Source organism: Nilaparvata lugens, chromosome 4, assembly GCF_014356525.2.
Source record: "Nilaparvata lugens isolate BPH chromosome 4, ASM1435652v1, whole genome shotgun sequence".
NCBI lineage: Eukaryota > Metazoa > Arthropoda > Insecta > Hemiptera > Delphacidae > Nilaparvata > Nilaparvata lugens.
Genome location: NC_052507.1, coordinates 36,465,225 through 36,489,339, shown reverse-complemented (window position 1 = coordinate 36,489,339; position 24,115 = coordinate 36,465,225). Strand labels below are relative to the sequence as shown.

General features: G+C 35.2%; 1 protein-coding gene across 5 annotated transcripts in view; it reads right to left on the bottom strand.

Annotated features, from left to right (window-relative positions):
* LOC111049599 (nucleolysin TIAR) overlaps window positions 1-24,115 on the bottom strand; it is a 675,963-nt gene that overhangs the window by 253,707 nt on the left and 398,141 nt on the right. The window contains exon 1 of one of the 5 annotated variants that reach the window (XM_039427389.1): window positions 2,590-2,861. The exons of the other annotated variants lie outside the window; for them this stretch is intronic. Coding sequence (XP_039283323.1) covers window positions 2,590-2,743 — 154 coding nt within the window. The 5' untranslated portion in view covers window positions 2,744-2,861. Of the gene's footprint in view, window positions 1-2,589; window positions 2,862-24,115 lie in introns of those variants that run through there. 5 annotated transcript variants of the gene reach the window in all.

Below are 24,115 nucleotides of genomic sequence, written 5' to 3'. Positions count from 1 at the left end.
AATAAAAAACCACCTCCACATGCACGATTTTGAGCACCGCATGTTTCCGCCAATCAGAAACAATTAATGACCATCAACTCAACGCTGATTGGCCAATCACAGGCCGCCAATTTTGAATGCACACTGACTCCAAGTTAACGGCGTTATTTAAATAGCGGTGAAATTCGCCGTACGAATCAATGGAGACCAGTCACGCATTCTGAGGTTCAACTCAGTCCTATCCCTTTCTCTTTCCTTTTTTATGTCTCCCCGCTGCCTTTTCGCTGCGCAAAATGAAATTCTGAATAAGTCTCTCTCACACGCCCTCCTTCACTGCTTCCCCAGCACTACCATGCCCTGCTCGTTCATCCAATATTCCTCAAAACGCTTGCCTCATCCCCCACACCCATTCAGTCACAGTTGTCTCCAACAAATCATTTGTTCTGTCTCGTAAGCTGCCGAGATCTATCTCTCAATCGCTCGTGATGGATGTTTGACAGTGATATAAGAAGACTGAGATGGCAAATCTCTCTATGAATCGGTGCTGTTGGATGCGGTGTATCGAATAAGCAGTTACTGTCAAATTGATTTTGACGAGTTGTGAAGAATGAAAAGCTCATACGCTGACCCTTCTCCATTATTAGGGATTAAATGTAGGAATTGAATACTATTTGAAAGGAACATAGCATCAATATTCATCTGGATGAGTAGCGAATACTATATGAATATCTAACTATTTTTATTTTAAAGTTTAGTTTGAATAATAATATAAATTTAATGAAAATTATAAGAACTATGGAAACTTGAGATCTCAGCAAGTATTTTCAATGATATTATTCTCGATTTCATCACAAAATGGTTTAAATCAGTTAAAATAGCTGTGATGTTTTACATTTTCTCATAGTTCGATACATCTCTTATTTTTTAGGAGGATGAACAATCTACACATTTTTTTATAGGAAAATGGAGAATGCTGAAACATTGTAATCTACTATCTGAAATTACGATTGTCCATTCTCATCACGCATTATACCCTATTGATTTTATAATGATCTAACATATTCTGCTATGGGTTTACTATAGTAAGCCTATTACTCTTCCATATCGTTATACAAATTATTGCGTATTCTGCGAGAGAATATTGAATTTATATTGTACATTGTTCGTGGTAACAACAATCAATTAATTATTATTCTAAACATAGAATGTTTAGATAGGTAGCAGACTCGTTGATTGTCAACAGTTTTGATGAAGATTGCCTGATGAATCTTCTCATTAATCACCTGAAACAATCTTTTATTGACTCCGAAGTCCTCATCAGCCTATCTTGTAAAACTTAACTGAAACTCATCAGAGGTTATCTTCAATTAACTTACACTTTGATAAGTCTTATATCGAAGTTTATCACCCAAAACTAAATTTTGTAGGACTTTAGCATCCAAAGTCCTATCATCCTATCCTATAATATCAAATTTATCATTTGTAATCATCACATGTGAATGAAATATATCATAATTTATTGGAAAATAATTATAATTATTTTGTCTTGATTGCACAGGAGCCTGTTAAATTTTAATCATGTTAAGAAGCTATGAGGACCAATTAGAGAATGTTATTCTGAATAGAAGTCCTCTCCAATAAATGTGTGTCTACGGCAATGAATCACAGCTCCAATTATAATTTGGAATAATTGATAAATAAATTCAGATTAATATAAGTTGGAAAATGCCTCAATGATCATAATCATGTCCTCATACAACTGATATTATCTCAATAATATTTTTAAAGTTTTTGTTGCTTCATCTCAAATTCACCACAGTTTATATTACAAAATTTCAAATTAGATGATTAATAATATTTTCTCATCCTATAGTCATGAACTTGCTATTTCTAACCATATATCACGACTTGACAACAATGGGTTATATAGATAATGATGGAATAATAAAGAATATAGATACGATATTTTTTCCTAATCAGGTTTTCTAGAGAAGAGGAGTGAAGATTATTGAAAGATCTCGTGATAAAAAGAATTAAAAAATCACGTGATGATTTTTGGAAATATTTTTGAGTCGAAGTGGAATAAAACTCATGTTCTTCCTCATACACAGCATGTTGTTATCCGAGAGGAAATCGTAGATTTTGTTGTTCTATCCAAAATAGATGATTTTATGGAATTTTATTCGTATATTTGTGTATCCGTTTCACCTAGTGGCGATATTCTGGTTATAATGAATAATACACTTTGGATTGAATGATAACAATAATTTGACCTAATACTCATTATCGTTGTTGTCATGTTCATGACTTATATTTCGAAGATTATGTTATCACAAAATATATTATTGATGAGTTCACATGTTCATAACCGTATAATATTATTTTATTGGAGTATTCAAAAACTATATTATCACAGAATAAATTATTGATGAGATCAAATGTTCATAACCATATATTATGCTGATAATAGCGAAAGCTCAAATTGGATGATTCCAGAAGGGGGACAATGGATGGGAGTAGAATGTTTGAAACCAAAACAGGTATAATATTCGTTGCAATATCTTAAAAGGCTGCTACTGTTAGATGATTGGTTTATTTGGTGTAGCCTACCTGCTTTGTTGATGAGCGCGGCGCCGTTGTGATTGAGTACGAACTTGGGTTCTAGCTGCTTGGCATTGGCTGACTGAGCGACAGGAATGGGCCCAGCATTAGTCATGGTTGTCATGGTAGCAGCGGGCATCATCAGAGTGGACATGGCCAGCATGGTGATCACGCTAGCTGCATCCGCATGCGACTGCGACAATGCAGTTGACCGCGACGACAAGCAGACACCGAATGGGCCACCAACCTATCTGCACGCGTACTTGACGAGCACTGACCGAGTGCCGAGTGCCACGCTCGCTCAGCCAGCCACGGAAACAGCCGAGGGTAGCCGAGTACACCCGAGTGCCCCCCACCACCGCTATAAAACAGCGACGCGGGCGCCGTTCTCAGACATTCACCCCCTGGCAGCCTTCACGAATGTTGCTGCGAGTCGTGCTTGCGAAAAAAGGGGGTGTAAGGGAAATCTCCCTTACCACTACATCACCATCGGAGTATGAGGCTCTCCCCATTCACATCTAACAGAGGTGGATGGGTAGAAGAGGTCGAGCAGAACGAGAAAATTTCCCGTCATTCCATGCTTCTCTTTCTCTTTGAATCCAGTATGGAGTATGAGGTCTCTCTCACCACCACATTATACACAGAGGACGGGTAGAAAAAGGCGAGGAAGTTTCATGTTATTGAAAAGTTTGAGAATGTATTCTTTCTCACCACTTCCCACGATATTATATTTTCGAAATTCAAATTGAAGTTAGTTGAGTATCCTCAGCGTTTAGAATTTTCAAATTCAAATTTGTAGAATTGATTGAATAGTCAACTTAATAGTATAATACTTGATATGAATGAATGATCAATAAATTATAATACTACTGCAGTGATACTGGGTAAAAATATTCTTCAAACTAGTGTGAAAGTCACAATAGAAAAAAATGAATGGCGGAATCTAGTTCTATCTAATTCTCTTCATAGAAATGTGAGACTTCTCCCTTTTCACAGAGGTCTCGGGAAATGAGGGTGTTTCTTGTCAATCTAAAATTTGGAAAGCTTTCTCCACATTCTGTATCTAAGAATATAGAAGTTGGAAATGAATGAACTGGATTGCTGTTGGTTGTATTCTTCATGGTGACCTCTCTCCACATCCCCTATGAAATAATTGAGCATGAGAGGTTGTTCTCCCTCACATCCTTCGTGGTGAGATTGAGAAGAGAGTTCACATTTTTTTGAATAAGGGATGAGGTTGTAAATAATATTCTCTCACTCCCCTCCAGGCCACAGATGGCTCTCATCCATTGGCCTCAAACCCTGTCACCCACTCACATCACTGTCACTTATCAGATGACTGCAACATTACAAGATACCCAAATCAAATATGGCATATGTAATATCATCTCCTCGCTGATCGTCTCTTGTGATAGATTATACATTTTTGATTGAGACAATAGAGTGTATCCTTGGAGGGTAATTCACCCAATGGAATGATGGATCACTTCATGAAAGATATCCAAGCATTCGTTATTCCAAAAGATAATATTGTGGAGAAATTAGCATGATAGTTATGTGTGTAACTAGTGACCAACTGGGTTGGACAACTCGGTCACAAACTGTTGAAATCCGAAACTTATAATTATACATGGTTGGTGAGAATTATGGGAATAGCTTAACATTTTTGAAACTTCAATTCACCCTCATCCGCTGATATTGTGTTATGTAGGTTTTCATAATGAATCATGTTGATCCAAATCACATGGAACGATGTACAAAAATGAGTCTTGTTAATGCTTGATATTTCTAGATCAAAGAGAAAATGAGAAAAAGTAAAAAAAAATCCGTAAAGGCTATCTATGAGGTGTGATCACAGTCAGAATATAATTAATACAATAATTCATTTACCTGGATAGGAAAATTCACTTATTTTTTTGCTGTTCTTATTTATCACTTCCTCATTAAGAGGTATACAGAACAATAAAATATTTAAACTGGATGAAAAACTCTTACTGGATTCATCATTGATCTGAAATCCTATTCTGGAATCCAATGGAAATTGAGTAGAAGAACAATAAATAGCCTATACAACTTTCAAAATTATGCAATCAGAGTTTTACGAAGGACCTCAACAATGTATTTTGTTCATTCCATTCCTCCCCGAAATCCTTAACGATCTGCAAGCCACGAGCACCCAAATTGGAGTCTTGATAATCTGTGGTCAACCGACCCGGTTTGCGACCGGGATAATTAGATAACCGTTGAAATCAATGAGACGCTACTCTCCGGTTCGACTGTGGCAGATACAATGGTGGAACAGCTCTTAGTTTGCGGTTTGGCTTCAAATCGGAACAAAAGGCATCCTTCGACTAAGATAGGACATCCAAGATCAACTTTGACAACTACCAATTTGACATAATAATTATATACATCACTTTTCGCGATTACCCCTATTGAAAGTGAGTCTTGACGATTTTTCCGCAAATCTGGGATTATAATAAGAACATGAATATTTTACTGATTTAAATACTTGTAGATTATTATGTAGGCACCACCAGCGAGCGAAGTAGTGAGTGGTGCTGCCTACCTTTCAGGTACTCTTGAGATCCTATACTGATTAACTCCCACACATTCTTGAGATCCTATACTGATCAATTCTCACCATATCAATGTCCAAATGGTGTGGAATCATTGAAGATTCAGGAAGATTGAAAAATGTTTCTACCATTCTTTCTCTGGAAATTATATTCATAATGCATGAACCTCCATCTGGAAAATCAATATTCAACAAACTTTTGATTGGTCAGTTGGTACTCTCTCTATGAATTTCAAAAGTTCCAGTATCAGTAACAGGTTTCAAACTCTACCAGAATATCAGTGAAATTATCCATCCCGAACACTGAGATCCTTATTTACTGATTCTTTTGAACAGTTCAACAAATTTCGTGAAAAATTAAGTAATATTTTCTCTGAAATTGGTGGCCGAATAAGACTGAATAGCAATAACAAATATGGTTGGGTTATGAGAGAGATTCTGATGAGAAATTGATGTACCTGTAGTTTCATGTGGGATCGAAGAACAAGGGGGTGTTCAATCTCACAATCTATCAATCTAAAAACTGACAGAAATGGTGGAGATTATCTCCATTGGATATATCATGAGTTTTCAACTAATTCATCAATCACCCAACACTTTTTCAGATAGACTATGATTTTCACTTTGCTATTACATGTGACGTTAGCCACTGGGTCGATTCCAGTTGTTGTGAATAATGTAAGATGAAGAAAGAATATAGAAAATTATAGGACATACCAGTTCATTGGAAGAACCTGCATTTACATCGAATGAGTTTAATCAACAATCTCCGTTGAGAATGTCAATAGCCAACAATCAATCAATTCCTCTCTATCTCATAATTCTCACACCAAGAAAAGAATAACATATTCAAAAACACGATTTTCAGAACAAAGAATAATTTTGAGGGTAGCTCTGCGCTTAGCATTCAGGAGTGAGCAAACTTAGCTGCAGAGTTTGCCGCAAGAGAGCGTTCATAGCGCTATCCGCTCTCATCCTCTGGAGCTCATTCCATCATTTCCATTCTCCATCATTATTAATAATTATCATCTATTGTCTCAAATAATACGAATCACTCGACAATCAGATTCCCGTACATATTGAAAACATAATATCACCATCGAGAGAATTCATAACTGTACAGACATCGTATGAAGAATAAAACTTCAAATTATATTATGAACTCACTCTCGCAATATATCTGGAGCACCATCCGAATCCTTCCGGAAGCATCACATTACATTACATTATTAGCTATTCTAGTGAAATAGTCAACAAAGTTGAGTGTTTTTTGTGTAGTTTTAGAGTTGATATTGTGGTAATTATTCTTATTGAATAAAAAGATAAAAAAAAATTGTCAAAACCACAGATTTTATTGAAAGTAGAAACTGAATCGTTTAGTTTACCAGAGATTTATAATGTTGCACCAATCGAAAACGATCTTTCGACTTGAAATAAAATCTGTGGTTTTGATCATTTTTACTTTCCTTGCCCAATTACCATAGGTAAGGAAAGTATTGCTTTCCGAAAAAAATTAAGTTATCCCAATTTCCAAATTTCTATACGTTTCAAGGTCCCCTGAGTCCAAAAAAGTGGTTTTTGGGTATTGGTCTGTATGTGTGTGTGTGTGTGGTGTGTGTTGTGTGTGTGTGTGTGTGTTGTGTGTGTGTGTGTGTGGTGTGTGTGTGTGTGTGTGTGTGTGTGTGTGTTGTGTGTGTGTGTGTGGTGTGTGTGTGGTGTGTTGTGTGTGTGTGTGTGTGTGTGTGTGTGTGTGTGTGTGGTGTGTTGTGTGTGTGTGTGTGTGTGTGTGTGTGCATGAGTGTACGTGCGTCTGTGTACACGATATTTCATCTCCCAATTAACGGAATGACTTGAGATTTGGAACTTTATGTCCTTAAAATACAAGGATCCGACACGAACAATTTCGATGAAATGCAATTCAAGATGGTGGCTAAAATGGCGAAAATGTTGTTAAAAACAGGGGTTTTCATGATTTTCTCGAAAACGGCTCCAACGATTTTGATCAAATTTATACCTCGAATGATCATTGATAAGCTCTATCAACTGTCACAAGTTCTATATCTGTGGAAATTTCAGGAGCTCCGCCTCATCTATGCAAAGTTTGATTTTAGATTTTCGATTATCAGGCTCCAGATACAATTTAAACAGAACATTTCCAGTGGGAAAGATTGAGCATGAAAATCTCTACAATCAATGTCTAGTAACATGTCCACCTAAAATTTAAAATAAGCACGAAGTTCGAGAAAATAAGATTATTCAATTTGCAAACTGTTGGCAAATGTTGATTGTATTAAATCATTTACTATGGAGAGATAGTAGACTTCATGTGTCTGGAGCGATATTGTCCTGTCACCAGCTGGCTTAGATCTTCGAATAGTGGACTTGAGATGCGCGTGCACACTAGCATCAGGTGATCAATTTTCATAACGGCAAGGAATGTTATGTGAGTGCGCCACGCCAGATTTTTTTTATATATCAATGTAGGTTATACTAGCAGACATTTTTACACTATAGGCTCCATAGAAGCTCTCAATAAACAGTGTTTCATTTGCAGTTTGTGAAGAATCAAGTTATCGACAACAATATTAAGATCAAATTATGAATATTGCCAATACAATATCATCCATGTATTCCTTGTTCTGCCACGAGAAATATTTTTGTGGAGATTTTTCAATTAGTGAAATTTATAGGTGAGATGTCAATGTATCCCTGATATCCTTTTTAGGGTGAATTCGGTTGTAAATGAAGTATAGTGAGATGAATGAAAAAAAAAATTGGAATCTGGTTTTGTAGCAATGTTCTGCTTCACCATTTATGGTGAGAAAGTTGGAGAATTGGTAAGGATTGCTCAAAGCTCAATCATAACTCCTCTATGTTTTACACACCAGGAAGTTTCAGACTTGGTATAGTTACACGGTACATAACCTGCACTATCATAACTACTCGGAGCAACACATGCCCCCTATATTAAGTAGACGATCGGGCAATCAGGCAGCTGGCTAATGGCGGTAATAAAAGTTGCTGGATCGACACAAAATGCCTGCATGCATGAGGCCATGAAGCCATGAAGCCGATTGCACTTCTGCACCATTAACAGTGGCAAGCAACAGGAAGAGAAGTAACCAGGAGAAGAAGAAGAAGTGGAACAGAGGTGTCCTAATGCCTTTCTTAGAAGCTATTTTGCGGCGCTTACCATTCGGTTCTGCTCATCACAGCAGACACTACTTCTCCAAATACTACTTCTACGGAATGCCTGAGATGAGCTCAATGGCACTCGAGCTCACACACTCTACCCAATTATTATAAGGTTACTCGGATTCTCGCACTCACACACGCCCACATCAAGGCATCTTAAGAAAACATGAAGTTCGGCTGTATGTGCACGGAATTAAGCAATTATTTCAAGTACGACAGACGTTATCTTCGTTTTGGAGTGGTTTATTCCTGTTTTTCCTCTTCTCTCACCTGATCTCCATCACACACCACCTCTTCTTAGTTCGCTCTTTCCTCATAGAGACATGTCTCTATTATCATCTTAAAGATTCCTCGACACTCCCGTCCATTATATAGCAAGGAAACTTGAGAATTCTCGTCAAATGACATTATCAAACTCTATCTCTCTCTGTGAAACATTATTTGACTTTGTAAGATCATCAAATAGCCGTCCATAAAACTGTATCAAACTAACTTGCTCTCTATTGTTCAACTGAGCTCCTCATCTTGTCGATTCCTATCATCCTCTTTCTTCTAGTCGATAAAGAACAGTTCACGTAATCGCCACACTATGGTTTACATACATATTATTTATCATTGATGAACATTTGAGAATCGGAATGCAATTCAATGCAAGCAATTCGATGGCAGTTCACACAGAGATGCACATGGAGTAGAATGCTTGTTTACAGTATTGAGTATCATGAAATCGGTTATATTCCATGAAATATTAGAGGAAGAAAAAGCATACTTTAGTCTTTTATCCATGAATCTTAGTTTCCTTTATAAATTATTGTTATCTCACAACATGTTTCCGCTACGATGCCATTATCAAATGATTGAAAAATAAGAAGACAGTACGATAAAGATATAGTTAGCTGATGAGAAGCGAAATGCGGGTGTTCGTGGCGCATAAGTCTGGAAGCACCCATCTTCACATTTGAGAATAATAGTTCATTCCACAAGAATGAATAATAAATAAATGTTTATTCCCCCCAAAAAAACTAAAACTACTACATCAATTACAGAAAATATTGCATAGTTCACAATAACATACAATGGTTAGTTTCAGAAATTTCTTATAATGTGTCTTCTACATGTTTAGTATTTTCTGTGTGGAGAATAGCATTAGAATAGCAAATAATGGCCAATGAAACTCTACATCTGTCATTTTTCATCTTGCAGACGTAACAAACCATCAAACTTGCTACATTCACTCAACAAACTTTCAGCCTGTCTTTATTACATCACCCACCGCAACGTCAAGTCCCGCTAACACGATGCGCAATTCTCACTTCACAAATATTATGACGTCATATTAATTAATATTCATCAAGTAAAAACTCATAAAACACTCTCAACAACTACTTGGGGAATACGAGCGGAGTTGCGTTGGAGATATGCAAGTTGTTTTTCTTGAGCAAGAACCGAGTTTTGAGAGAGTTTTAGGGGAGTTTCAGGGATCGGTAGACCGCGTGCTGAGTTTGAGGCTAGAAAGCTACAGCCGAGTTTCGAGAGAGACGCGTCTAGTTTATTAGACAACGAGAACCGGTGGTTTCTCAACCCCTAGCAATACCAACCCAAACACCCCACATTATAACATACTCATATTTTATTCCGCTACACTTTTTCTACAACAGGTTGGCAAGCCTGCCTTTCGCAATACATCTAGTAGGCCACAAACCGAATGTCTGACTAAATTATACTCTGAGAATGAACACACACATACACACTCGCACGAATGAGGATGCAATAAAGGAACAAATAAATAAACGCGGAGAGAAAGAAAGGAGAAACGAGACAGTATTCTACGAGGCGCACTGAAAGAAAATTAATTAAACCTTTTTTGCCGCTTCTTTTCCTCTATTGTTTTTCTGTGTACAAGTCGAAATTAAATTCAGGAAAACAGAAGTCATCGGAGTGTATTTCGGCCGAGTTTACTTTTAATACCGACAGAGGCCGTAGTGGTTGTTCACCTTTGTGTTTCTGTGCATTCAATATTCATTTCCCCTCTTTCATGGTCGGCTCGCCTATTTTGTTTGGCAAAAACGGTACAAAGTTGTTAGGAAAGATGGGTGATGGTTTTTCAGGAAATGTGAAGGAAAACGATTGTAGACTACAGTTATTTAATACTGACTCAGTTAAATCAATATTTTAGTAAATAAAAAACCTGATGCAGTAATGTATCCCTGAAACGATGACGTGTGTCTTCATAATATGCTGTTTATTCCCTTCTACATCCTCATGAAACTTGATGCATTATCACTCATTTTGTTGTTTCCTTTGTTTTGATGGAATGGTATATTACGTATACATATATATGTAACACTCTCTAAGTGTTAAACACTGTTCTAACACTCATATATATGATCACTGTCTGCTCGGTTGAGAAAGGGAACTCGGTTCCCGAAAATTCCCGTTCCTAGTGTAAGTTTTTAAGTGTTTTCAATCTATTTATGTCTTATGTCTCCTGTTTCAATTTATATATATATATATATATATATATATATTATATATATATATATATATATATATATATATATATATATATCAGACATAACAGAAGACACTTTAAAGTTTGTAATATAAATTAAAACAGGAGACACAAGACATAAATAGATTGAAAACACTTAGAAACTACATTAGGAACGGAAATTTTCGGAAACTGAGTTTCCTTCCTCAACCGAGACTCGGTTGAAAACACTTGTTTTCAATCTATCTATGTCTTGTGTCATTTATATATAATTGCTTCTATATGGTATATATGGTATTCTATATGGCTGCTATATATGTATATATATATATATATATATATCTTGCCTTCGCTTCCCATATCTTCTTCTTATTATCAGTGGTATTATCAACTCATGTAGTAGGTATGAAACCTGAGATTAATGTGATGGAAAATAATTGCATATTTATCAACTTTCCCTAATATATTGTCATTATTATAATAAGTGGAATAATTTTGCCAAATTAGCTTGGCAAGTCAAGAATATAGAAAAAAGTAAAGAGTGGCATGAAGAAACAATTCAAAAGAAAACTTACAATTTGACATCGCCGAAAAAAAAGCTTTTCAATTGTTCAAGCCGATTACTTACCTGGAACATAGAAAAACATACGCTTATTAGTAATAATAATAATTAATAATTTCTCTGATTGCCAATGAATTGCAAACAGAGGAGTTTATTGACAAAAATATATATAATTATTATATTATACATACAAAATTTGCTAATAAGAAACAGTATGCAATAAGAAAGTAATAGATTCTCATGGTATTTTATAGATATTCAGGGGTAGAACTTAAGTGAAGTGTTGATTGACAAATTGTGTGATAACTGATATCCAATGTAAGACTTTGTCCTAATCACCAAGATTTTAAAATAATTTAATGGATTGGAAAAGCCCTGAATGTATTGAGGAGTAACCTGTTACTTGATTCCACAGACAAAACAAGGAGTCGCAAGTGGAGTTGTTGCAGTTGAATTTGATGGTGTTGTAGATGAAAGTATCTCTGCGCGAATTTATCTTCAAACTCAGGTGCACTCGACTCGCTTCCAATGGAAGATAAAGAATTACTGTCTTACCGAATTACCGGGTTCACGGCGAAAATACATACATTGCTCGCGCGGCCTGCGTCCATAAAAACGGCGTAAAAGGAGACAAGAGGGGCGAGAGAATAAAAGTACGACGCGCACTAAAGAAGTGAACACTGTGGAGGGCAGCATGGTTGTGGTGAAGGAGGGGATGGTGTTGCGGATGGAAGTAGTGGGAGAAGGAAAAAGAAGATGAGGAGGGGAAGAAGAAGAAGAAGAAGGAGAAGAAGAAGAAGAAGAAGAAGAGAAGAAGAAAGAAGAAGAAGAAGAAGAAGACGAAGAAGAAGAAGAAGAAAGAAGAAGAAAGAAGAAGAAAGAAGAAAAGAAGAAGAAAGAAGAAAGAAAAAGAAAAAGAAGAAGAAGAAAGAAGAAGAAGAAGAAGAAGAGAAGAAAAGAAGAAGAAAGAGAAGAAGAAGAAAGAAGAAGAAGAAGAAGAAAGAAGAAGAAGAAAGAAGAAGAGAAGAAGAAGAAGAAGGAAAGAAAAAAGAAAGAAGAAGAAAAGAGAAGAAGAAAGAAGAAGAAAGAAGAAGAAAGAAGAAGAAGAGAAGAAAAGAAGAAGAAGAAAGAAGAAGAAGAAAGAAGAAGAAAGAAGAAGAAAGAAGAAGAAAGAAGAAGAAAGAAGAAGAAAGAAGAAGAAAGAAGAAGAAAGAAGAAGAAAGAAGAAGAAAGAAGAGAAGAAGAAGAAGAAGAAGAAGAAGAGAAGAAGAAGAAGAGAAGAAGAAGAAGAAAGAAGAAGAAAGAAGAGAAGAAGAAGAAGAAGAAAGAAGAAGAAAGAAGAAGAAAGAAGAAGGAAGAAGAAGGAAGAAGAAGGAAGAAGAAAGAAGAAAGAAGAAGAGAAGAAGAAGAAGAAGAAGAAGAAGGAGAAGAAGGATAATAAATAGCTGGAAAAATATAAAAAGAGAGAAAAACGAGTGAGAAGGGAGAGAAAAGAATCCAGATGCCTGATGAGATAAAGGAAATGGACGAGGATGGAGAAGGGATGAGTAGCTCTTTGATTTAGGTATTGGATTAGGTTAGAAACACCTGGCTTCTTGCTTGGACAATCAATATCGGGCCACCTTCTCCGCTTCTCACCAACCAATGTCTTGTTGCGGCTTGGCACAAGTTGTATAAACTGCAATATTGATGTCTGCAATACTATCAATATTTGCAATGATGATAACAAAGCTAGTGAGAAATCGTATTTCAATGTTATTCATCAATGAAGGAAGATTAGAGTAGTGGTAATCACTCATTTAGACATTAGAATGAAACAATTATAGGATTTGGGATACAAAACATGTAAAAATGCAACTTAAAAAAAACATTATTACATCAGCTTAAAAAATCGCCAACAAGATCAAATTTTTGAAAAAAAAAACATTGGAGATTGATCTCCACTTAGCCGACTTTCATTTGATGTATGAATATCATCGATTATTATGAACTCGCTTCTTTACTTCGATTTATTGAACCTCGAGCTACTATGAATAAGGATTATTTTTACTTTTGATAAGGAGCTAATTTTTATAAGGATTTAAAGATTGGATAGACAAAATATATTGCATCATAAGAAATCAGATATCAGCTATCTGATATACATGGTGAAGCAGATTCGTACGATGAGATAAGTGTGGCTGGGAAACAAAGGAAAACTATGTGGCTGGCTAACCAGAATTTTCTCAGCCCTTAGAATGAGATTTTCACCGTACAAGATACTGCAATGCGGGCTTTCCCCGCCATTTTTCATGCGAAACTGCTATTGTTTTGTTCTTGTTTTTCAGGTATAGTAATGAACACCAACAACATGATAAGATAAAAAAATCATCATTATAAGATAAAAAAACTGTAATTTTATGAACATGTTTGTAACGTTAATTCCCAGTTTTATGGAGTGATCGCTTGAGGGGTGACTCAATATAAAAAGTGAGTTTTTCATGTTTTGATATGAAGTGAACAATAAACAGTAAACAGTGATGAGTTTCACGATAATGCACCAACATACAGGTTTGTGATGAATTGTGGTTGCCATTCGAATTTTTCATTAAGTGAAATTTTTTTGTCAACAACACAGCTGAAGATGTGTTAGGTTATATGTCATGAGATCTTCTTCTATATAATGATGGGAAGCTTTCAAAATTGGAAAGTGGTTCACGATATTATTAACCATATGAACTTTGATTATATTAGTATGAAATTATTTAATAAGTTACCATTAGATGCTAGAGATGTTACTTTCAAAAAATGTTAATCTATAATGCTAAATTTCCTGAAAGCCAAACCACTTTATTCACTTCAAGAATTGCATGATCTGAGTATGGAGAGCCTTTCTTTTTCATGACTTATTTCATTGCGTTCAAATGTATTTATAGGCTATATCTATTTAAGTATTGTTTATTCAACTTATAGAACTCATATATTTTGTGGAAGCTCATTGTTATCTGTGTTCAGACTTCATATTAAAGATTAGAAATTCAAATAATCTTGAATCTTACAAATCTAGATTACACCTATGGGTGATGGATCATTCTCCGGTTGAGATTAATGAGCTTTTTATCATTCTCAGATGAATCACCTTGACAGTCACTTGCTTCAATTCTTTCAGTATTCTATTAATGATTATTATGATTTCTTCATGGTGTGTGTGTGTGTGTGTGTGTGTGTGTGTGGGATGAATATTAAGATAATTAAATTTAATTAAGATAAGTATTTTCATTTAAGTTTATAGATAGGCATTTTTAGTTGAGTTCTGAATGTATCTCACTCCTGATAGCAGACAAGATTTTTCTTAAGCAAACAGTATTGTATTCAATGATCTGTAATATCATTTGTATAATGGAATTTGTCATGTAAGCGATATCATTGAATAAAAGTTGATTTGATTTGATATTGATTTGTGTGAATTGCTTCATTCTGTATGTGTCTGTGTGACGTCTTCTCTATGAATACGAGATTCTGTTTCTTGATGGCAATGTCTATTGCACTATGTGTTTGATGAAAATAAAGAATTTCATTTTATTCTATCCTATTTGTCCAATTCATTCGTGTTTTTGTGAAAAACTCCCGAACTCTCAAAGTATGATTTGAGAGTCAAAAGGAAAAAGAGCAACTAAATGTAACTTTTTCTGAGATAAAAGTCGATGTGTTAGCACGCGAGTAGTCGCACGGACTTGCAGAACGTCAGTGGTCGCGCGTCAGCATTTTGCTCACACTCATCCTTATGGCTCCCTAGACTAAGAACAGTTGGTTTCGACAATGCTCTTTCAATTTTATCAATTTCAAATCTTCCTCAACATGTTTTATGTTATTATATACTATTTAATAGTATATAATAACATAATAGATGGAGGAGATTCCAAAAATACATACTGCAAATTTATTGTTAGAATTTATCATTTTTATGGAATAAAATAATCTACTCATGAATGGAATGAATATACCTTCTTCATTTGACTCATTTTCGACATCTAGATAGAATAAAAAGATAATAAAAGCTTAAATCAGTAGATGAAATATAAAATAGGAAGATAATACCTATATATTGAAATTAGTCAACGTTCATTCTGTCATCCTCAAACTGTTGAAGGACTAAAACTGTTCAAGATTGTCTAGAGACCAGTCACAGCGAGGATTACATGAGCTGCCAACCTTGGAAAACGAAAATTCCCAAAGCTACATACAAAAGTTACAATTGTGCGGCAATTTGCCGCGGGCGCGATTACTCGCGTGTTTATATATGAAACAGGAAATCAATGTATTGATATTTGAAGCTGAAGGGATTGTTTAAAAAAAAAAAATGCTTGAAAGAGTGAAAGCTCAGCATGCAAACATTATAATTATTATAATTTCATAGCATACTGCATCTCGCTTTAAACAAGTATGAATGATAATAATTTATTAAGAATACAATGAGTGAATTTCTGTTCCAAGTGATCCAATCAAGATTGTAGCGGCTGCTGGATTCGATTATTAACTCAAATCATTAATCTCACATTTATTATTGAAAATCAATCTTCGATTTCATGATCCACTAAACTTCAAAATCGTATAATTTTTTCAATGTTTTGTGTCATTTTGTTATGTATTGAAATACATCATTGAATTATCTCCAAAATCATAACATGAATTTCATATTATTTCATGTTATTGGAACTCATTTCAAGTATGATGTCAGTAGAATATTGACACTTGAAACTTATTGGTTCCTTAAATTTGAATGATATACAAGCTTTGTGAGTCAAAAGAAAGAAATTCTATTGCTTCACGATCATCTATTACTGATAAGCTCATAATAAATTATAGATGTCAGGGTTTATAGGATAGAGAGGAAATAACAATTTGTAATGAGAATTGAATAAAGATGTATTTAGCGAACTTAGCGATTGGTGGGAACAGGCGTCTATAATCGATGCGGTGCTGTTGGGGATCTGGTTAGCATTAGTGTAATTGTAGGCAGCGCACACTTTTCATGGATTGCAGCAGTGTTGCTGTTTCTTTATTTCAAGCATTGCCGCGCCTACAGGTATCATGATGCTGCAATACAAAGTAAGCATCGCTTATTCACTGAAGGAATATTTGATTACGACTGTCCTGGCAAGCTGGAAAGAGATGGAATGAGCGAGGGACTAACAATGAATGAGTGAGAATCGTATGATGAGGGAACGAGAAAAAGTGAGAAACAGGGCAGAATGAGTGGTAGCAAGATAGATGGGAAAAGAGGAATTAGCGGAAATGAAAGAATGGAGAGCGAAACTGATCATGAAAAAGTAAGAGATTAAAGTAATGTAGAAGGCTAAAAAGTTATAGGTAATAAGAAGGTGAATAAGTATGATACTTGGATGGAATTGAAGTGAAGGTCAAAAACTGGAGGATAATATTGAAAAAAAATAAAATTTGATGATCAAGATTGTAAAATGATAACAGAATGAAAGAATGATAACATAACAAAAATGGTAGAAAAGGACCCTTAACAATAGTGGAAATGTTGGCAAATTTTCGCTATAAGCAAATCGCATATTGATGTGTCTGCAAGATAATATCAGATAGTTGATATTATCATAATTTATTATCATTATTATAATGTACATATGTGATAGCTTTGTCTCAATGCGGACATTATATTATCATATGATATGATAATCAAATTCACTCATCTAAGAGACTCAAGACACATCACGTGACGTCGCATCACGTTTCAATATCCGACTAGCCTTTCAAATAAAAACAAAAATAATTTATTCGAAACAGGCATCCATTGATCCATATAATATGTAATTTCATTCAGATTCAATTTATACGATTTCAAAAATATAATATGTATGTTCATAACATTGATCAATATAGATATTTCTAATATTATAGATATTACTATTACTTTATCTGTAATTTTTTACATAAACACAACTAGTTTCAATCACTTATGTCATTTTCAAATATCAAAATTTGATTTTTGACATCAAAAGAAATCAATGAATGCAATCAAATTTTGACATTTGAAAATTGCATAAGTGTTGTGTTTAGGTGTAATAATAGAAAAAAGGTACTAGTAATTTCTATAATAAAACAATTCAATTAACCCGATGAAAAAAGGTTTTATTCCATTCCTAATACATGCGTAACGTTCATTGTTTTCAAGTAGATAATCCAGTCATGAATTTCTATTGAGAAGTTTTCATATCAATAAACTAAGTTTTCGGATGAATGAATTTTCAGGAATTTGAGGAATAAAACTGAGTTCTAGTCAGTTGACCATACCAGATATGATTGGATCGCTTTAAAATCCATTCAAACTATCAACTATTACTATTTGTTTGGTATTACTATTAAACGTCAGGTATTACGTTTTGATTATATACTTATTTATAATTATATACAAAAGGAAACAAAAAAAAAGAGGAAGAAATTGGGAGATGAAAGAGGAGGATGTAAAGGTGAGCTAGATGAACAATTTTTATAACGTCTCCCATTCAGTCGTGATTGATTTTCCAGTGAAGATGTAATATACATCCACATCGACCATTGCTCATTGCTGAAGGAACTGTGAATGAATCCAATCCATGTCCACTTGCTATATTATGATCAACTTTATTAATTTTCCATTCACTGCAATGATCCGGATATCAATTACCAAATATTGTACATCAATCGCAAGCAATCGAATTTTGAGTAATTGCAAAATTGATTTGCTTGCTATATTATGCGGTTATGTATTGTTAATCAATTCCAGGTGAGTGATATAGTATTCAATTCACTCGGTACCAATCTATTGTTAACTACGGTGACTGATGTTGACTTGGGAACTTGCAGGAATCGAAGCATGTCAATAATTATGTATGACACTGTTATCGGATAGGTTGATATTAGAATTACGATTTTGTGGTAAAGAGTTCAAGTCACACTCCATTATTTCATCAGATAGTGTCTGAATGGGATAGTGTCTGAATTTAATCAATTGGGATTTTTCAAGACCTTTTATAGTGAGATACTGTCATCATCAGCTGAATGGGATGAATTCATTTGATTTATAAGAAATACTGACAGTTTAGTGAATGCCTTGAATGAGCTCTGATGGATGTGCACTATCCATTGGGAGCATCATTCTATTGGCCTGAATTTAATGATAATCAATGTCATTTTCTAAGATGTTTATATGGATTGAAATGCAGTACAAGAGAGTCAGTTGAAAGTAGCATGAAATTACCTGAGGCTATTTCTTCTTGTTCAGAGGTTGTAACATTAACCTCAGAACTGAGAAAAGAGTGAGGAAGGAGCAAGAAGGTGAGGGAGTGAGTGGGAGGGGAGCTTATTTGTTAGTGAGGAGATGTTGAGTTGAGTGTTGAATGATGCAATTGGTATGATTGAGTGAGATATGATGAAATGGGGTGAGAGGGAGAGGTGATGACAAGGAAGGTGGTGGAATGAACATGTGTAGTCCAGAAACTCATGATTGAATAACAGTGGAGCGTCATCACATCACATCACATCATCCATGCTTTGTTAATCGATCCATTAGAGTATGAACAAACCAAGAGCAGCCATCATCAACATAGTCATCATCAGCATTCATGTTGTGATGAAGTGCAGTTGGCTTTTAAGCGTGGATTGACAATCACCTTCGGGCTGCGAGTTGTTGATTTATGATTTAATTGGTGTCATATTGCAAATGACGCAGGCCAGTATCGCTCAACATAGGCCACAAATTGTTACAAATGCAATTGACGGAGTTGTCTCCTGACTTTGGCCAAATAAATGGGGAAATCGATCTGTAAAATCATGCAAAGGATCATTGAGAATTGAAGAGAACAAAATTTCAGATGAATTCGAAATGAACCAAAACGAATTCATGGAATGCTATAACAGGTACTGGCAAGATCTAATCATGAAATGAACGAATGAAACAGAATCGAATAGATGAGTTGAAAAACTGAATTGGCGAGAAATGGAACAACTCATTTACCTGAGTACCCTCCGATGGCGTACAGTAATTGATACCGAAAAATAATTCACCTGCTTCATCATAGCGTTTAATTGTATCAGATGTCATGTGTTGAACGTCATGCTTAATTGAGTTAAAATTGATTCATATTCTAATATGCTCTCAGAAAAGGTTCAATTTTGATTCCCGATTGATTTTTGAGCGTTTGAAATAATCATTAGTATTGTTCATGCACTGTGAGGCTCAACTCACACTTACGCGACTCAGGCCGAGAAGAGACTCGACTTTAGTCGAAAGCAAGTGTTTACAAATGGTGACACTCAGTCCCGTCGATTCAAGTCTCCGCAACTGTCACCATTTGGAAACACATGCTCTCGACTAGAGTCGAGTCTCTTCTCCACCTGATTCAAGTCAGTGTGAGTTGAGCCTTAGATTGTTGTAAAATCACAATTTGAACAATACAGGTGTATTAAACGTGTGATGATCCTTACATGTAGAGATGATGTATCCAGTTCTGTATGACATGAAAATGTCCGTTTCCCAATAGAAAGTGAAAAATTACATATTATAAACATATTCTACTGATTTGATATTATGTTAGTTTTACATTATATATATATATATATATATATATATTATATATATATATATTATATATATATATATATTATATATATATATATATATATATATATGATCTATCAATATATTTGCATAAAAGCGCACACTTCTTCATGAAGATAGTGTGTGACTGATGATATCACGGATGGGCAATTGCAAATACTGTTCACCATGCTTTTTGGTAACATTTTACTTATAACATTTTTCGAAGTATTTCGATTGAGTAGGCCTAATTCCAAGAAAAAAATTCATCAGTAAAAAGTTTTCGAAAACGAGAAGCAGAGCCTCAATGAATCTTATAATTTGTATATTGTGAATTGGATTAAATAAAATTTGAATTTGAAATTTGAATCTTGACATGTGGAGCATCACAACACTTGCTGACGTGAAGTTCAAGAGCTCTGGTAACCAAGCTAAATCTTCAGGTTCAATTGAGACGTTATAAGATCAGATCATTGTGAATTGATGGCTTTTGGTTTATCATGACTAGGACTCGGTACAAAGATCTGCAATGTCAGGTTGTCAGTGTTGAATCCACAAGGATTCCTCCAATGAAATGATTTGTCAGTGTATTATGTTTGTTATATTAACGTTGGGAGTTACCCAATCCACCATTGTCCATTCTAATCTTCTCAAAGGTTTATCTGATAACAAGCGGTATTGGGTAATTTGGTACGTCTCCTTTGAGAGGTTTGTCAAGGTTTATTATCACGATTGAAATGCCTTGATACCTTGAAACGCACATAGCTTCACATTACATTGCGAGAACACAATCATGTATGAAGCAGAGGCTGCATGTAGCAGCGTCTTGGATTCAGTCCACTTGACATGGGGATTATACTGAGATCAAAGTGCGTTGTTGGAGCGTTTAAACTCATCTCACTCCTCTCGTATGAACACAAGGAGACAATTGAAATCTAGGTTTACTGATGGATCTCTCTGTACTATTACAAATGTTGCATTGTATTGTTATTTCTGAATATTTTTGAGTGGTACCTGAAGAATTAATGCGAACTACTAAATTTTCTTCTACAAATTCTATAATCAAATCGATCTACACAGAATTTTCATTACAATATTATTATCAGCCCTTTAAACAACACTTTGTCAATAGCTCAATGTATAATCACGGGCTACCAAGCTCCCGGAAGACAGAGAAAGTTGCTTTAATTCGGAAAAGTGGCATTTGTGTGAGTGATTTCTGATTATGGGAGGAGGAACATGAGTGATGGGGAGAAGGAAAGGAGAGTGAAATAAGAGAATGTGGAGGGTTCAATGAGAGCGAAAGAGGGTAATGAGAGGATTGATGGTAAAGAGGAGGAGTAGAAGTGGTGGGGGGTAGAGAAGAAGAAAGAGATGAAGAATGATGAGGAGTAGTAGAAGTGAGAGGAGGATATGGAGGAGGAGTATGAGAGAGAGGATCAGTAAGGAGAGAGGTTGCAGGGGAGAGGAGATGAGTAAGTGGGGAAGCAGAAAAGAAAGAGTTTCTGGAGGAGGTGGCGGTGGAGGAGGAGGAGAAGGAGGAGGATGAGGAAGGGTGGGGCGGTAGTAGGAGGATTGATGGAGGGTTGACTATGCCTAGGGGTTGGTTTGGCCTAGCGTGTGTTGTTATTAGGAGTAATTAATTAAATGTTGTATCCCAGATGCTACAGCTCTCACAACCTGAACTGTTTGTCTTTAATTTTACGCAATAACCGTCTCACTCCACCGACTCCCTCTCACTCATTCCTCCCTCCAACATCGTCTGATCTATGTCACCATAATTATTCCTAATGCTCTAATAACTTTTCGTGTACACAAAACTCAATACGACATTCACATTGCACACTGTTCTCGTATTTTGTTGATTTGGGGGCCTTGATTTGTACACAGGTTCAACTGCTTTGCAGGAATTCCTTGATACATTAAAATAGGGCCTATTGACAAGTGCAGTTTGCAACGTAGCTGAACAGTGGGGGTTAATAGAATTGCATTGCCAATTCTTACAATATTGTATTGTGATACTTGCTAGATCCAACGATACGATCAAACTAACTCTTGAGTTGGGTATGGATGAAATAAATATTATTTTATGAAAATGACATAGTTTTTAATTGTGGATGGAGTAATGTGCAGAATCATAGACTGAGTAAACATACAGATCATATCACATACAAAGTGAGATCTGTGGTAGAGCATTGAAACCATGTATTCAATTATGCAATATTGTTCCATATCTTCATAAGCGAAAGTCTTCCCTTATTGCTTGAGAAAATCTATTAAATAAATGAATATTATAGAAATTCTCTAATGAGCTACAGAACTAATCTTGCACTATTAGAAATTATGTTTTCATAGATGGGATATACTTACTAAGTGAACAATAAATCACTTTCGGTTCTTCATAGTTGGTTAGTCTTACTATAGAGTAACGAAACTACTATTATTATCAATTTATATGATATTAATTACATTTTATTCCATTTATATGATCTATTATATTTATAACAAGACTATATGATAATTACTCTGTTCATATAATATGGTTTCACCAACATACTGACTGACTAAGGGTTTCAGCTTGTATGTATATTGGATACCATCAAATATATGAATGTATGTTTTTGTTCAGTAGCAGCATTTGCAGTTGACAATCTAATGTTTTTGAAGGTCTGAAACTCCATATCAATACATCTATTTAATCAAATATTCGATTATTTCGTTATAATTCAATCAATTGAAGGAAGAAGTATGCTACTCAGTATTCTGTAGTCTACTGAGCACATAAAAGTCTTCCAAAACTCTCCAAGATGCGATTTCTCCTATACTTGCTCAATAATAACCTTCAATAAACTATGATTCACTGGATATCCTGGAAACTATAAACATCTTTGGCTTCTGGGAACGAGCTTTTTTTCAAAAAAGGTTCAAAACAAAAGAAACCTGACCCTGTTTATTATCCATGCCACTTCTTGAGGTATCTCATGTAGGAGGGTCAAAGTTTGAGTATGGGAGAGAAGATGCAGCTGTGTGTGAGAGAATGAAATAGTGATCAGCAGCTCCTAGAAGAGGGTATCTGTGGGGAAGCAGGTGTAGGGTTGAGGGGGGTGGTGCTTCGCTCGCGGAACACCCCAATCCTGTCGCATGAATATTCGAACAATTCATGTCGGATGTGTTATGCATAAGAAATGCGACCCTCTCCTGCCCTACACCCTACCAACAATTCTGCTGCATCCAAGTAGTATAGGAAGATGAGCATGAAGTGTCTACTCTTACAATTTTTTCTTCAACTGTTTTGCTTCCTAAACGCCGCTGCTTTCCATTCTTTTATCCGTCTTTCACATTTTTCTGCAGTCTTCCACTTCTTTGCTTATGCTCGTTTTAGTTTTCTTCGTATTTTTTTGCGTTGACTCCTTAACCTTCTCCTTTCTTGTCCCTGCTACTGTATAGGCATACTTATGTTCAGAGTTGGTGAGAATTATGGAAACTGCTTGATATTTTCTTCCAAGGATAATTTGACACTATTTTTCATTGGGGATCTCATTCAAATTAAAATCCTACTCTTCTTCTGCTTCAAAAATCTGATCAGCTATCTTGGATCCGACATTCTAAATTCAACTTCAATTTTCTAGATGGAAGGGCGGTCATATTATACGTGAATTCGATACAGTATTTCAAGAGTAAACGAATGGTTTAATCATCGTTTAATAATGCGGGTATGCCTACTATATAAAATATTCTACAACTTATCATTGTAAATTATTCTAGATATTGTGACACTACTGCCTTAATACTTTATTTTACACTAGATAGAGAAAAATCACTACTTTTCAGCTTTTTCATCATTACACAATTATTGAGTTGCTGGTAAAAAAATTTAGTCTTAGTAAAACACCGCCGCCTGAGAGTGACTAATTTTCATGATGAATGGATAATAACCTTTGAGACTTCCCATCACTTGATGTATTTCTTTTGTATGGTATTATCCTTAATTCTGAAGTGAATTATTTATATCTCTGATTTTTACGTACTATAGAGTATCAAGTATAATTTCTTCTAATTTTAATTTAGTTTTATAATTTGATGTCTCCAAGTTTCCCTTTTTTCCCATTTCCATCAACCCTATTAACC